Raw genomic sequence first — 18315 nt, forward strand, 5'->3', positions numbered from 1 at the left:
TTTTAATTTCTATTTCCTCAGTTCAAGATCTACAGTTAAAATTCATTGTATCAGAATATGCATCAAAATTTACACTTCTGTTGGTCTTAAAATCAATCTTATTGTATCTAGATTTATATAAATATTAAAATAAAAATTTTATAAATTACCTTTTTAAGTAGACTAAAAAAAAAAAGACAAAATTGTGTTTTTGCAAGGCTAAAAATGAGAAACTAAGGACACATCACTTTATAAAGACTTCAGTGGAGGATTTTCAGTAGTGAGAGGTTTATTACAAAAGTGAGGTGTCCATAGTTTTTGTCTCATAAAACAAGTTTATTTTTTATGTTTATTATTTATTATTTCCTACATTTAGTTATTTGTTCAGGATAAGTTTCAGAATTTTCAATTAGCAATAAAATTATGAAATATTTTGTTTGCACCAGTTGGGAAATAGTAAACTACAGAGACAGCTGCTAATGGTGAGCATAGTTTATTCATTTGATAAGCTTATAATCTTTTTTTTTCCTAGATAGTGGGATGAAAATTATATTTTATTGCCAACCTAGTGCTAGGATAAGGGTTTTGCTAACTTTAATGTCAAATTTCATAATCTTGTCATTTAAAACCTAATCCAGAAAATAAAATATTTCTTGGGCGAAGCTTTGGAGTAAACTCATCTTCTTGAAAAACTTATTCAGTAATGATATTGTGTTACATTAAGAAAGCTACAAAAACCTTAATGGTCAGCCGGAAAGTTTGAGACCTCTAACCCAACTGGTTGTATATTGAACTTATTGAATAATTAAGCCAACCAGTAAGAAACATACTTTCTTGTAAAAATGTAATTTAACTCAGTGAGAGAAAGGCTTGAGAAAGTAAGGTTTGACCATAGTATAAAACACTTATTCTGTTACACATTATAAAATGATTTTAGCATTAAAAAATAGCTTGCTGTAGATAATTTTATCTGTACTCTATTATAGTTTTTTTTTTAACTGTTTTGAAAATTCATCAAAATTTGCAGGTGCAGTATAACGTTGAGCATGTAACATTTCTTTATTTTAAAATATTTTACCAATGAATTAAAATGAGAAACATTAAAACATTTTTGGAAACAGTCATATAAACTGTAATAGCTTTGCTTAAGAATGATTATAATTAGTTTATAACATCTGTAAGTGTTTAATCATGGTGTGTAGTTTTTGTTTCACTTCTCTTTAATTAGCTACACTTTTCATATTTTTTTTCTTCCTTTTAATAAGAGGATTACACATTTATGGGAAGTACACTGATGGAAAAACTGTGTTTAATGTTAACCATATTAAGGGAAATAATAGTATCATGTCAAGCTACATGCATCAGGTCCAGCTATTTATTTATAAAGAAAATTTCAACTTTTGAAAAGGAAAAAAAAACAAAAAAACAAGAATTTTGTTCAGTACAAAGTTGGCAGATACCATTTCTGAAATTTAAAGATATAGAAAAGTCAAAACTGAATTATTTATTTATTATTTTTACAGATGTTTTATAAAAGTTAAACAAATCATATTTGAAGGCTGCATTTCATACATATCAATAAGTGTCTAGAATAAGATAATTTTTTCCTCTGCTTTTTCACAAATCTATAAAATTATTAAGAATGTTTCCTTCCCCCTCACATATTGAATCTTAAATCAATTTTCTCTTAAATCACTAAAAGTGAATATAATATTTGAAAGCAGTAAATAAAAACACATTTTATTCAAAATTACCAGGCTGGAATGAATAAAGAACAGTAGCTATGAATTCAAACACAATAAGTAAAGCTTGAAAAATATCTAGATTCTTTAAGCTCCATCCCTTAAACAAATCTATTGGAATTCTATAAAATTAATAATGTTCATAACTTAAAGATCCATAAGCATAATTCTAGGGTCCTCAACAGCAGATTTAATTTTAATCAGGAATCCAACAGCTTCACGGCCATCAATAAGGCGGTGGTCATATGTCAAGGCAAGGTTCATCATAGGCCGAATTTCAATCTACACAAAGAAACAAATTAGCAATTACTATCTAACCCTAGATTAACTGAAATCAATGTTAATATGTAGCTAGGCATAGGACTTGTGGTCTTTTCTTTAAAATTCTAAATTTTATTTTTGTTTAACAATGTGCTTTTATTGTTTGTCAAACAATAAGAGCATTTTATGGAATTTCTCAAAATTTTTTTATTAAAATGTAACTAAATCATAAAAATGTAACGTTTGCAATTATTGAAGATTAAAGATTATTGAAGAAGTAAAAGTGTTACAGTAACAACCCTACTATGCAAAACTGGCAAAAGTTCTTCCTTTACTTATTAAATGTTTAGTTATGTATGATTAAAATAAAATGATTCCCCCTCCCCAAAAAAAAAGAAATCTATTTCTTATTTAACTATGTCAAAACAAAACATTTAAATAACATTATTTCAAATTTAGCATTTTTTGTCAAAACAATACTTTATAATGATGCCACACAAAATAAGAATTACTTTTAAATATTTTGAATGAGTAGCCTCTTTTATTATTTAAAATGTTAGTTTATAAAAAAGAGTGCATAAATTCCCCTTAATGTTTTGTTAGGGGAAATAGTGCAATTAACAGCGAGTTAAAAATATCAAAAATTAGCAAGGTTACAATTAGTGATTTCACTGAACATTAAATATTTGGTTAATCTTGACTTATTGAACTTAATGAATCAAAGTTTGGCCCTTAAATAACTTATTTTTAAAAATAGTTATATTTTAAAAAAGTATCTTAATAAATGGCAGCATTTTAAGAATAGTTATTTTATTAAATTTAAAATAAACCTAAAACTTGTGAAGAAATACATTATATTTAACATCAATACTGCTATTTACTTTACAAACTGGATTTCAGATCCTAAGTAACTTAATTATTAAATAAGTATTTTTCTCAACACATTCAGAAAGTACAAAATATTTTCAGCTAATATACTCATTAATATAATCTTCAAATATACAAATACAGAATAATGGCAGATAAGATATAGTGATTGACATACTTGAACCAAGAACTTCAAAATAATTTAATTATTTTTCCAAAACCCATTTATTTAGTGGAATTTTTTGTATCTTGACACTTGGGTTAAAGTGACAAGGCATTGGTATAGCTTATTTCTCCCATAAGAATTTTTTTTATGGAACATATATCATTCATCAATTGTTACAAAAGGATGCACGTTTTTTATTAAGCTAAAATTGTTAGTCATTTGCGGCTATTTCTTTAAATACGGAAAATATTGAAATGAAAAAAGTTAAAAATTTACAATATAAGTCAATTTGTCAATTAGAAATAAATAAAATCATGCATATAGTTTTGCTTATTATATTTAAAAGGAGGAAATATGCTCAGTATTGATAAGCATTAAGTTAAAAGTATTAATCACAAATGAAGTATTTTAATTTTAAAAACAGTTATAACAATCAGCGATTATTGATTACCAATAAATGTAAGTATTATGCTTATTCAGTCTAAATTCATTTCATTCAATATTGACTAACTTTTATTAAATATTGATAATATTTATTACTTTAATCCTGAATAATATAAATCATGCATCATAAACTGTTGAGCACAAACTGAGTTCAGAGTAAAAAATGTTTGTTGTTTTTACCAGTAAGAACTTCAGTTTATTCGACTAACATATAATCATACAAAAATTAATCAGTTAGAGCAATTTAAAATAAAATATGCCTGAAAATTTCAAACTGCTTGTATCTAATTGAAACCTTCATTAATTTAGAAATTTGAAGTAAATTTTGATTAGTTTTAATAAATTTTTAAAAGGACATGATAGAAGTCCAAGTAACAATGTTCTCAAATGCATAAAAAATATATTGATTTTAAAAAAATAATATAACATAACAAGATAAATGAGGGGAAATAGTAAAAAAATATCAGAAAATAATGAATTTCATCTTGAAAAAAGAATCACATGTCTGAACGTATTTGAATTACCTTTCCATTAATGACAACAGGGCGTTCCTTGATGGCATGCATTCCTAATATTGCAGATTGAGGAGGATTAATTATTGGCGTTCCTGAAAGGGAACCGAAAACACCGCCATTGCTAATAGTAAAAGTTCCTCCATCCATATCTTCAATAGCTAACGTTCCTGTACGTGCCTATGATAAGAAAACAAAATTATATCACAAATGAAACACTATCTCTAAAAGTTAAGTGCTAAAAGTTATAATTTTTTTTACTTTTTCTCCTAAAGCATGAATCGCTTTCTCAATATCAGCATAGTTCATTTTTCCTAAATTTCGAATAACAGGAACAACAAGCCCCTAAAATTACATACAGTTTTATATATTTTGTCTTTTAAATCAGTAATTAAAATGTAAGAAATCTGCATAAAACTAATCTACCTTAGGTGTTGCCACAGCCACACTAATATCAATATAATTACGATACACTATAAATTCTTCATCAATAACTGTAAATAGATAAGAAATTAAATGAGCAACTTATTAGAAATAAATGCTTAATGTTCAAACAATTCATTATTAATATAAAAAGAGATATGGTTAACTTGTTCAAAAAGTGGAAGAATAAATAATTTAGAAGCATTGGATCTAATTAAGAAGTTAAATAAGACATACATTGATATGATTACTCCTTTTAAAATTTAAAAACTAAAATATGTTTCTATCTACTAAAATTCTTTTCTTTTCTGCTCATTATTTTAAAAAAAAAATTTTAAAAAATTAATTGTGAGGTAGGTTTAAATTTAATTTAAACAAATAAAAAAAACACAACATACAAATGAGAAGTAATATATGCATAGTTAAAAAAAAAGAAAAGCTAATTCAGCTGGTATTTAAATTTTTAATAATAGTTGCTTCCCTTGTACTAATTGGTCAAAACTTGCACTTTTAGTTATATTTATAATTTTGATTTTTTTTTAAGACATAGGTCTTGTGACCTGATAACAATAAATTGTTTTGCAACACAAGCCATAATTTAGTCATCTTAGACTAGAAGACTACCTATGATTGGCAAATAAGTATAATAAAGCTCTTGTAAATAATTTAACTTTTAAATTATTAGTTTTTGACTAGTAAAAATATTTATTGACAATCTATGAATGCATATATATGTGATATCAAAGAATTGTAATTTGGGAAATGAAATTGGGAAAATAGGGAATACTGACACAATTTCGAAATAAATAAATGTAAAATTGCCGAAATAGTTTTTTTTAATTTCATTATTACTATTTTTTTTAAATCAAATTTAGCATTTGCTTTTTTTTTCAGAAATAAAAAATATTTTTCATCAAAAGTGTTTATCACATAAAATAAGAAAGTTTACCATAAAAATCAACTTTGAAACTGTGTAATTTTGAGATAAAAATATCTGTCAACCTCAGAAAAGCTTGAGAATTTTAGTCATTGCAACATAGCATAATAAGCAAATCAATACCGAAGATGTAAAAAATAAAAATTCACACAACTGTTAAACTATATTTATTTAAAAACTTTTTTCCTTCAAAAATTACAAAAAATAACTAAATTGTTTAGAAATAACTAATTCTTTAATTAGACTGAATAACTGATTTATAGCATTTCTTAGTGCGTCACATAAAAAAAATTTCTAACGTGTTCTCGTTTGCAGTCAAAATTTCAAGTTTGTTTTAACTAAGATGAACATGAGTTATTTCTGTTACATGGCTGAATATTCTCTCACAGATTAAGCGCTCCACAGTAAAAAGTGGTTTATGCTACTAGCTTAAACTTGGCCAACACTGTAAACATTACTTTTTCTTGATACTGACTTGGCACCTTTTTAATCAAAAGAATGAAAAAAATTTTAAATTATCTTTCCATTCTAAAACATAAAACTGAGTAACTAGAAAGTCTAGAAATAAGATGTCACATTTTCCTAAAACTTTTACAAATAACCAACCAATTACCAACTGAAAAGTAGCAATTGAGATAATACTCTTATTAGGTATTTTAGCATGAATTAAGATACCGCTCTTAAAAGACAAATTATTCATGCTTTTCAAAAAGCAATGTTATATTTTTTTTTGGTTTATAAGACATTACAAAATATTAAAAAAAAAGTTTTGAAAAGGAATTAATGATAAGCTTAATACACTCAAACTACTAAATCGCTGTTTTGGAGGAGAGTGTTTTGAGAACTGTATGCAAAGTGTGCTTATTCAAACATTTATTAGGAAAAAAGGCTGAGTAAATACATTGATGGCTTGAAATTCAGAAATAAGATTAAAAAGTCTGAGAGTTGGTAAGTCTGAAGCTTATTTAAAATAAATAAAGTACAACTTGAACTTTTACCTGCATTAACAACGGGTTGATCATGCAGAGCATACGCAGCTGCCTTCACAAAAGCTGACATGAAACCTAGTTTAATATTATGCTTTTTAAGAAAAGCATCTTTATGCTTATTTCTCATTTCAATGACATTTCTGAAAAATAGATGAGACCAATCTATAGAAATTGTTTTAAAAAAATGTTAATAATGTGTAATTAAATGATTAATGAAATACAAAACTGAGTTTTACAGTACTGGCAGAACATCATTTTAATGAAGGCACCAATGTTTTTATTAATTTTCATTAATATTAAAAAAAATTGAAAATATAACCAAAATGTATATTAAATATTTCTTAAGAACTGATAGTTACTTTACTGTGCCATGACTAGAAAAATAATAATCAAATAAAGAGTTCTAGTATACAATAATTTTCACTATAAAAAAAACTGTTACCCAGTTTACAATAGATAATAGATTGCATAACAAGGCAAATTAAATAATGAAAAAAATGGGTTTTAATAAAGTTATTTTAAATAACTCAAACTTCTGATCAAATAATAACTCAAACTTCTGATCAAATTGCAAAAAATAACTAGAAAATTTTACTTGTTGATTACTGTGAAATTTACAGCAATAAACAATAAAGTTTACATTTGTTAAGTGACTTTAATCCAACAGACAGAGACAAATTAAGGAAGAGATAAATAAATTATAAATTATTTAGAGATAAATAAACTATCTAGCTAAACATTTTTAAGTGCCACATATAAATTCTTTTTATGTTTTCACAAAATTACCAACCACTGATCAAGAGTTTCAGAGCATAAAAACTCCAAAACAATATTGATTCGTAAATGTAAACCAATGCAATTTGCAAACAATGGTAAATATTCAGAGTTATGTTGTTGAAATTGTATCTAGAAACAAAAACAAGTAAAGATTATGTTGTTTTTTTCCAACAGTCATCTCATAAGTGTCAATTTTTTAAAAAAATGCATACATTTTTTCCCCCCTGATTTTATGTTTTCCTGCTTCATGCATTTTTTAAAACTACGTGTTTGACATAAAACGTAAAATCGAGGTTCCACTGTGTGTATATATATACCCTAGCAATATAGGTCCTATAACAGCATCAACTGAGGAACCAATATTGGGATCTCTAGATTTTTTAATATTAGTCCTAGAATGACTTTTAATATTGGGCAATAACAATTCTATATAGGGCCAATATTGGTAGAATGGCTGTAAAATATCAGGTGAAATAGACAATTTATAGCACATATTGGATGGATAATGGTTATAAAATATTAAGTTAATCTACTAGGTTAATCTACCAATTCTATATAGGGCTGATATCTTAAAAATTGCCATCCATTGAGTGTCCAAGTTATTTTGCTGCTAAGGAAGGTGTATATATAGAGAGAGAGTGAGATTTAAAAATAACAGAAACAAAAATCAGCAAGCGTTTTGTACTTGGAATAAATAAAAAAAAAATGAGTTTAAAATGAGCTTGCAATCTCAGTTAACCTAAATATTTGCAGTTTTATATGGAATCAATTTTAATTTTTTGTGATAATTTAGATATTCATTTATATTCATAAAACATTGTTAATTGAGAAAAATCGTATTTAGTATTAAAAATTTCTGAACTACTAAAATTACTCAGATGCCATTTTATTACTTTAATGAAAAAGTTTTTATTTACTTAATAGTAAAAAGTGTACTAAATATGTTGATTATTTGTTGATTTTTTTTTTTTTTTTTCCTTTTGAAACAACAATTGTACATGATTGTAATTATTCTTAAAATAAAATTTTAGACAATATTTACTGAAAGCTTAAAGGTTTCAAGAGTATTGTAACTACTAAAAAAACTAGTCATCATTATAAAAAAATTGTTATAAAAGTGAATTTTGTAATGCTTACGACATATCAACTTCATTAAATGTTGTTAACATAGCATATGTATTCTGAGCTTCTTTCAATCTTTGAGCTATGCGTTGTCGCATTCTATTCAGTTTCACCTATGATAGAAATATATTAAGTTTTAAATTACTCAGATAAAAAAATTTAATTAGCTAAAAGTATTATAAAAAATGTGCAATTACAGTAGAAAGCTAATTATCCTGTACGATTCAATTAAAACTAAGACCGATCTGGTTTAAAAAATAAATCTTAAAATTATTGGAAAACTTTAAAGAAACATTTATAGCAATGTTTTGTAGATGATTTTAGGTAACTTCCTTGACAGTGTTTTTTGAAGCTTTTTCTCCAAAGGAAAAAAGCTTCTGTTTGTCAAGTGCCTTATACTTCAGGCAAAGCTATAATTACTATTGCCCTTTAGAGCTTTAAGTTTGGTTATTGCATTTAAGTTAAATTTTTCAAAAATTAAAAATTAGATCTCAAACACTTTTCACATTTGCAAAACTGTACCTTTTCTTCATACTGACAATTTGCACCATTTTCAGAATTAGAATAGAGAGAGATGGTTAAAGGTAGTTAAACTTAGACATAACAATCATGAATAACTGTTGCACACTCCCAAAAGCAGTTTTAAAAATATATTACTCACACATGCATAAAAAGGGTGGGGAAGGCATTTTTTAGTTAACTGGGCTGCAAGGAAATTCAACTATTTTTTCCCTTAATTTTTTTATTTTATCCAATTTTTATGCATTAAAAAATCACTACCTTGTACGTCGACATTTTCAGTGACTTTTTACTTACAGCCAGCTAACCGAAAAGAACCGAAAAACATTATTTCATATGACAACATATACTTTAAAAAACAATCTGACAAAATTAAACAAATAATTATTAAACTACGTCTTAGAAATTCTTTTTTTTTTCCCCTTGATATTTAATTGATATTGTCTTTTTTTGCCAAACACTAATACAAAATTTAAAAAAAAAAAATTCAAATATTCAGTACAGTTGATTGGGTCATAGTAACTTTGAAACACTATGCTTTTATCATTTTCGCCTTTGTTTTCACCATTTGAACAACTTTAATTTTTTTATTTAATGACAGCACAACATTTTTGCACTTCAGGACGCCTTTAAATAATAGCTTTAGTAAATAACAGAAATTTTTAAAAATTAGATTAACATGGCTTGAACTTTTTTTTATAAACTACCACAACTCGGGAACTATAAATCAAAGAACTGAAATTTGAAAAGGCATTATGCTGGAAACTGCACAAAGATTTGTCAAAACTGAAATCTCGAAAAATTATTTGAAAATCAAGCTTTAAAGGCCACTTATACCAATTAACATATTTGAAAACAAGAAAATTTGGGAGAAAAACAATAAAAGAATTTGGATTACCTTTGTTTCTGTTCTTGAATCTGTGATAGTAGATTCAGCTTGACCAGGAGGTAAAGGCATAGGAATAACAGGTATTTTTATGGATGACACTGGCTTGGATGATAAAGGAGCAGTTGGTTTTGGTGGAATTGGTGGTGGTGTTGTTGGAGGAGGAGAGCTTACATCAGTCGCAGGGGTTTGCGAGGGAACAGTTTCAGAAGGTGGGGCGGCTGTTTTTTCAGATACTTCTGCTTTTGGAGCACTTGCCTCAGCTATAAGTAAAGACAAGATGAAAGTATGAAATTTAATTTTAAAAAATTTCCTGAGCTGAAGTTTAAATCAAGCAAGCTATTTTAAAAGATATTAGCTTTAATATTTTAATCAATAATTTCATCACAAAACAATTCAAACTTTAATGCTTTAAAGGTTATTAAATAGTAATGAGAAAAACAGATAACTATACCTCCAACCCTAACCTTGCAAACTACTAAGCCAGGAGTAACAGTAGCTCCATCTTCAACAAGCAATTCTTCAATAACTCCAGCTGCTGTGGCTAATACAGGAATATTTGTCTGAAAGAAAGTATATATTTTTATACATGAAAGAATACTATTACAAACTAAATCATTGAGAATAAGAATCCATGTTAATTTTATAATAAAAATAACTTAAGCATAAATAAACAACATGTTCAAATGTTCAGTTCCTGATATCAGAGTAAAAAGGAGTGCAGACATATTGCCTGATCACAACCTTGTACGTGCTGATGTTAACTTAAAACTTTCAAGCTGAAAGGCGAGAAAGAAAAAGAAATGATGCAGCAATCATCTCTCAAAACTGACAGACAAAAATGTGAAAGATACCTCTAAAATTTAACTGAAAAAGAAAAAAAGAAATTTGCTGCGCTTTGAGAGAAGATAAAGAGCAGATGGGAACATACTGGACCACCTGCATAGAAAATTTCAATAAAACTGAAAGTGCAGTTTTGGAGAAACAACCCAAGAAAGCTAACAAGAAATGGGTTTCAGCAGGCACACTCATTATCATGGAAAAACGAAAAAAAAAATTCGTAACAAAATCAACAGCACTAACTGTAAAAGACTTCTTAAGAAATATCAGATGGAATATCATCTTGCACACAAAGTCAAAAAGCAGGGCAAAAAATGACAGTGGGTAAAAAAGATGCTCTTGGATGGTCTAACTGGAGCTTGGCTAAGAAGACTGCTTTGGACAGCAAGCAATAGAGAATGAGACTTAAGGCCTTAAGCGCCAAACTGGCGTAAAAAGAAACTTGATAATGATAATAAGTATAAAAATTTTGAAATCAGGGTTTTTCAAAAATTATTTCACCTGTTTCATATTGATTTGGTGTATTTAAATAATAAATATTTTCACTTTAGATATTGTATTTTTAAAAAAAAATTACATGAGAACACACTATTTAGAAAAATCAAATGTATAATTACTTGATAAGTGAAAAAGAACCTTATAATAAAACTTTATTATTACAGTAATCTTATAAAAATCACAATAATCTGATTTTAAATTGGTATGGTTGTTAACCTTCACTAGAACTACATCAGTGAGCTATGTACATCAGGGATTTATCTTATATGATGATCCAAAGACAATACTGGCTTTTACACTCGCTACACTAACACAATTTTGATTGGAAATCAGATAGCGTTTGTTATAACCAGGCCTTGCATTACACTCTTCAACTGCTCAACTGGACAGGAATTTTTTTAGAGGGGAGGTGGCTCTAAAATAGCCAGAGACATTACATTGGAGTAGATCTGAAACGACTAACACAATCTGAGAAAGGACAGTCCGAACACAGCCTTAGTCCAGAAAATCAAACCCTAGCAGCAATAGTCAAAAACTAAACCCATTGCACCGATTGGGTAGATAATTTAAGCTTAAACACAAGAAATTGAGCATAATTTTGATTTCAACAAAAATGCTTTCTAAACAAACATGTAACTAAAAATAACTGATTAAGTACATTGTATAGCATATGAAGTTTTTAACTAAAAATGATAATTTATAATTATACTTTATCTGTTTCCACTTGACCGATCTCTTCATCTTCTACAACTGAGTCTCCAACAGCTTTAAGAATAAATGGAGAGTTTTATTAATCTATCTAATGACTTGATAATATGAATAAATTGTTTTAATTTAAAAATTCAAATTGATCACAAATTCAAGCACATGAAGTTTTTCAGTTCTGAAGGGGAGGGGAAAAAAAAGAGCTTTCATAAATTTTAATATATGACGACTTTTTCTTCGTGTCATGATCGATAAAAATGAACATCTACCTAATATAAAAAATTGAATAAATTATTTTTTTAAAAATACCAATTAAGATAATTAAACACTTAATTTACAATCTCTTATATAAATATATTTCAGATGAAGCAAATTAAGTAAATTATTCTATTTATGTAACTTGATCCTAAAATTTAAAATAAAAAGTTTCTTAAAATAAAGTTATTTGCCACCTAGACTCTGGAAGCAGAAAAATTTAAACACCTACTAAATTCAATAGAACACACCATTTTTCTGTTCCAAAATATTTTCAACAGACTAGTACACTTGCAATTGAAAAACATTGTTAAACTAACATAGTAACATAATCCAAAAATAAAACCAAATCAGGAATGATATTGATCTTAATATCTCAAAGTTAAGTACACTAATAATGAAACAAATTATTAACAGCATTATATGCATTTCCACTGCATTTAGCAAACACATCAAAATAAAGTCAAATGTTTAAGCTAAATTAGCTATTTCTTTTTTCTTTTCTCCCTATAATTTTGTACTAATGCTGAATATTTGAATGGTTATTAAATAAATTTCTTTTCAGCAAAATTTGAAAGATTTACAAAAGGTTTAATAAGAAAAAAATAATAATATATGAATTTTGCCTCTTTATGGATCAAGTCATTTATTTTATTTATAAATGGAGAGGAAAATGGTAATGTGTAGGACTAATTTCAGGAATAACAAAATAATTTCGTTTAGGCAAAGAATCATTTAAATCTGCGAATGATGTTATACATCTAAATTTGAATCACTAAGTTATCTTCTTTCTTAGTGATTATACTAGTATAATTCAAAGAAACAAACAACACTAAAGAAAGCTATCTTTATGTTGCAGTATTAAATAAATTAGCAAAATGTATAACACAGTATGAGTGAATTTTCATTCTGTGTTTAAATTATAATGATAGGTACCTGTTACAGAACTGAAATGATTGTCTATCACTGTTAACAGCGCCATTTGTATCTTATGCATTGCATACATTACATTTTATCATACTTATATTTATACATTTTCCTAAATACAGAACATTTAGAAAGAGAAAAATACATGAAAAATGTAATGAAATTTTGCTGCAAACTTCAGAGTCATTTTAAAGAACAGTTGAGTTTTGCTGTTGTTGAAATATTCTGATAAGGTCCATTATCAGTCTTTAAACTCTGTCATAAGTAATTAATCTACAACCTAATATATCAGGGGGGTCAACCTGTGGCTCACGAGCCATATGCAGCTCTTTGAAGGATTATTTGTGACTCTCGATAAATGTACCAGAGTTCCCTTTAAATTTTTTTGCTATTATATTTTAAAAAATTATTATTATTGTTCTATATCTGTTTCAAAATGTCTTTTAAATTACTAACAACAAATATGAAAGACTAAGTGCAACATTGTAACAAATTTCATTTTCGTCCAAGTTAAGAATGTTATGTAGATGTCCAAGTTTCAGGACTCATCGAAAATTACGCGAACGAGCATATACAGTCGCGTAATCGACCGACTCTCTGACCGATTAACACGATCTACCAATAATTTATTCTTTTTGTCCAAAAAATAAACTTATAAGCATTACAACTGATGGAGCTCCGGCAATGCTAGATAAAAAAATTGACCTTATTGGGCTCTTAAGAGATGATTCTTAAATTCCACAATTCACACCGATTCACTGTTCACCGAGAATATTTTGTTACAAAATATTTTAAATATCCCGATGTCCTAAAAACAGCGTTACACATTGTAAATTACATTCGCACCAATGCAATTCAAAAATTTCCTTAAAGAATTAAAGGAGGAAGAACTTCCAAATGACATTAATTTCCTTTCTAGCTACAACATATTAAATTGTTTTGTATATTTGTTTTATCCGATAGCTGCATTTCTAAAAGAAAAGGAAATAACCTATTCAAAATCAGACGATGACGAGTTGTTACAAGACTTAATGTTTTTAACTGATGTCATGGAACACTTGCAAACACTGAATTTACAATTGCAGGGGAAAGATAAAATAATATCTGACTTCTCACAGTGCATATTTAATTTTCAAACTAAATTACAAGTTTCGCAAAAGAGCATTAAAAATTAAACATTTTGTCATTTTCCTCGAAGTAAAAAAATTTGTTCCAATACTAAACAAGAAAAACTCAACAAGTATATAAAAAAAGCTAGAAAGGCGGAATTCCAAAATAGATTTCAAGACTTGAAATATTTTAAATAGTCTCGATTTTCTTCAGAATCCATTTGAAATTAACATAATTCAAGATCAGTTTCCCATTTCCATTATAATTATGACCCAAAAAGCATCTTGCAAATTAGAATTAATAGAGATGCAAGAAGATCAAGCTCTACATTAGCTCTAGCTCTACAGTTGCATTCCTTTTAAATACGTATTTAATTGCGGCTCTCGAAAAATTTCAGGTTTTGAAAAATGGCTCCACTATCGAGGAGCTTGGCCACCCCTGTAATATATTATATGTTTATTTGTATAGTTGCATGTATATATTATATGTGTATTTTATAGCAAAACTAATTCAAGTAAATTTTTGTGATTTTTAAACTTTTTTTTTTCTTCAGAGAAATGCAATGAACACATAAAAAGTTAATAAAGTAAAAGTTCTAATCAATATTTAAAAAATTTATTCTTGCAGGTAGATACAAATTTCATTATGCACAATAGAATGGGAATAGTAAAAATGAAATAGCGCATGCAAATTCAAACAATTAGTTTAAATATAAATCAAACAAATATTTTACATTATGTACATAAAATAATTTTTTTGAAATAAGTTTATATAACAGTGTGACAACTCAAACCATGAACATAACATGTCTTAATCCCTAAAAAAAGGAAAGTTAAAAATGCATCTTCCCTAACCAACAGAGAAATCAAGCAGATTGAAAATAGACATGGCAAGATCCTATTGAATGAATCAAAATCTGATTTGCATATATATTGGCAATTAGTAATTTATTAGTCAGAAACTAATGAATTATTAATTGCCGTAATTAACTGAAAAATTAGTTAGAAACAAAAAGATAAATATATATTAAGAAATTCATTCTATTCCCTTTCATCATCTTAATAAAACCTTAAAGTTATGTGTAAAAAATTTAATAAGGTTTCTGTGTTTAATAATACTCCCTAAAATTGAAATTTAACTCTTATCCATTCTTAATAGATACTCAAAAACAAAAGATTCATATATTAAGTCATGTGACATTCAACAATGCTTGATCTTTACACAAATACCATACAAAAAGAATTTATAAAGTAAGAACTCAATAAAACATTTGTAAAAATATCAAAAGAAATGAAGTAAGAAAAAAATTACCTTTACTCCAATTTAAGTCTCCTTCACTTATAGATTCAGGAAATGTAGGTACTTTAATTTCTCTAACTTCATTTCCTAAAAAATAATTTTAACATTAAAGAAAGAAAGAACATATCTTAAAAATATATAACTTCTGTGTTTAAAATATAAACAAACTTACTTAAATTAGATGATGTGTGTATATAACATTTTCCAAGATTCATTTGAGATAAGTAAAGTGTGGAAACATATTTTGACCTTAAAAAGATACAGAATTAATTTCAGCTTATTGAAAATTAGTCCGGTTTAGTCAAAAACACCTGGATGTTAAATAACAATTAAATGTTTATTTTACTGTAATGATCTGTTGAATTTCACTAATATAAATTTAATATATGATAAATATTAAAAGAATATTTTACATGATAATCATTTAACAAGGTAGATAAAGTCAATTTCTTTTAAATTTTTTAGATAACTAACTGACAGGATAATCACGGGGATGGGGGAGAAAAAGAGCTAAAAATTGCATCACCAAACAAAAACCATATTTTATCATACATATTGGAGATGGAAAATTAGATTGCCCAGGCTAATATTATACTATTAAAAGAGGACAGGTAATAATTCTAATTGAACATTTACTTTTCACTGATTCCTTAAAATAGTGATAAACCATTCCCTCAAATTTTTATTATAAATAAAAATTCACATTTAAAATTATTCTTTTTTCAATCTAATTATTATTTTATTAAATGAAGAATATCCCAGATTGCGAGTAAAATATATATAAATTGAAATTAAAATGTGAAAGCAAAAGCCAGATTGCGCAACAGGACATTTTAATAATACGTAGCAATTAAAACTAATATCTATTAGATTTTAATCACGGATGGTAACAAAATTCTTTAACCTTCTGAAAGTTAGTCCTGGCTTTTTCTTAACTTCAATATCTTTTTTTAATATCTATTTTTCTAACTTAATATAAATCTTTAACAAAGAAAATTTGAAAACTGAAAGAAATTTCAGTGAAATCAACTTCTTTTTTATTATTTTTTTGTCATTGGCATTTATCTATTTCTTTTAGTTTTACTATTTCTATACAGCAGCTTTATAATTTTAATTTGTAAAAATTAAAGATAATTTGCTATATAAAGAAAATTTTACTTTTTTTTAAAAAAAAAAGAAGCTAGACCCATGAATCTCTTGAGTTTTCAGATTTACTGATTTAAGAGAAATGAACTTTTTTTCTCTTCAAGGATTTTGAAGGCTGCTTAAAATTAATATAAATAAGGTTAAACTAAAAAAAGCAATCTGATTTTAAAAAATCATGGAGAAAAAAAAAACAGCCAAAATAAACAGAAAAAAAATATAATAAATGTATACACTTTTAATATTTTTTTATTGAATGAAAAATAATTCCCTAAAATACCTATTTATTCATCCAAACTTAAATATAACTCAAAAATTTGGAGAGAAAAAAAATAAAAGAAACTATAATTATAAGAAGTATATACTTAATAATTACAAAGAATAATTGAATTATGCTATTAAAGCTTACTTTTGATTAAAAGAGAAACCATTTTTTGCTGCAGATTTAGGCCCTATAAAAATAAAATATAAATCAAATAGAAGTTAAAAAATAAGAAGAACACACATGATACACATAATTATAAAACAAAGTATAATTTTAAAAACTTTTATTAATTACCTGCTTATTTAGACTTAGTAGGGTACACATGAGCAATGAAAATTTGGTGGTCCAACAGAACCACCTAGGTATTCATTATTTAGTAGTCCAAAAAATTAATATGGCAGACAATGTTAAGAAAAATTTAACTTTACAATTACATAATTCATGTTATGGTACACATCAAAAATCATTAATTGCCATCTATAACACTCCAAAACTAATTTGGTTCATTAGCCCATAGTGATTGAAGATTAGTAGTTATCAAAATTAAGAGTAAAAAAGCTAAAAAAATAATAGTAAATAGATTCAACATGAAGATTAAAATGCTGAGACCAAATAAATAAATGAGGAAAACAGAGAAAGTAAGAACTAACAAAATATTACTCTAAATACAGTATACTCTCGATATCTCATACTTGGATACCTTGAAAACCTTGTTATGTCAAAAAAATATTTTTCCTTTAGGCATAATATATTTACCTAATCTTAATTTAAATTCCTATGTTGAAGAGCTTCTTCTCAAAACCTTATTATGTCGGACTTTTTTTAATAAAAAATGAAATTTTTCAAAAAATCACAATGTAGGTTTATTGTAGACCAATTCTTTTTATTTAATGCGTAATTATTTTTGCCTTACTTATAAACAAAAAAATTATCAAAGTTGCATTTCGACTTAGAGTCAACTATCATCACATACATATTTAGTAGTAGTTATTCTCAAGTTTCCTGACTCTGATTCTTAGAGTAATATTTTATAATATGTTTTCTACTTCTTAGAACATATTTCATTCCGAGCTTCTTATCTCAAAAACTAGCTATCTTGAAATTTTTTTCAACTTAAAGATATTGAAAGTATACTGTATTAATTATTTAAAAATAATAGTTTTCAATTAAGTCAATTCTAAAAGAGTAAAAATTATAATTTTATTGATGGACAATTTTACTGCCAGTACATAAATGCAAAACATAGCACATGTAAATTTGAAATTTAAACATTTATTTTAAACATTGAAATTTAAAAATTTTTGTACCAGAATTTGAATACCATGCATTTGAATTCCATTCTAAGCATAGAACAATAAAATTAGTAAAAAACATTTTTTTTAAATACATTGAATTGGATGCAAAAATCTAATCTTCGTAACTATTTTTGTAAATTCCATACACACTTCAAGACTATGAATTTGTCGTCCTTGCCTATAATTTTATCGAATTTATTGAAGATTTGGCAACAATTGTCGCCATGTCGTCCAACTGGCATGAACCCTATGTATTAGACACTTTATTCACTGTGAAACATATTTAACCCTGTGGCAGAATTTTATCGAGCTATCTGCGACAAAACTCTCGAGCACTAATATCTTTCTGCAAGA

At 26.6% G+C, this 18315-nt stretch overlaps 1 protein-coding gene across 1 annotated transcript; it reads right to left on the minus strand.

Annotated features, from left to right (window-relative positions):
- Positions 1–1468: 1468 nt before the first annotated feature.
- On the minus strand, positions 1469–16942 carry LOC107453761 (dihydrolipoyllysine-residue succinyltransferase component of 2-oxoglutarate dehydrogenase complex, mitochondrial). Its single transcript, XM_043047491.2, has 12 exons — positions 16811–16942; positions 15431–15507; positions 15271–15345; positions 11672–11727; positions 10079–10187; positions 9637–9887; positions 8235–8332; positions 6330–6460; positions 4398–4465; positions 4233–4316; positions 3984–4151; positions 1469–2003 (listed from the first exon to the last, which is right to left on the minus strand). The coding sequence occupies exons 2-12, from the start codon at positions 15471–15473 to the stop codon at positions 1869–1871; spliced, it is 1218 nt and encodes a 405-aa protein (XP_042903425.1). The 5' UTR covers positions 15474–15507; positions 16811–16942; the 3' UTR covers positions 1469–1868.
- Between the last annotated feature and the right edge of the window lie 1373 nt (positions 16943–18315).

The sequence above is a fragment of the Parasteatoda tepidariorum genome, chromosome 1 (genome assembly GCF_043381705.1).
Source record: "Parasteatoda tepidariorum isolate YZ-2023 chromosome 1, CAS_Ptep_4.0, whole genome shotgun sequence".
Lineage (NCBI taxonomy): Eukaryota > Metazoa > Arthropoda > Arachnida > Araneae > Theridiidae > Parasteatoda > Parasteatoda tepidariorum.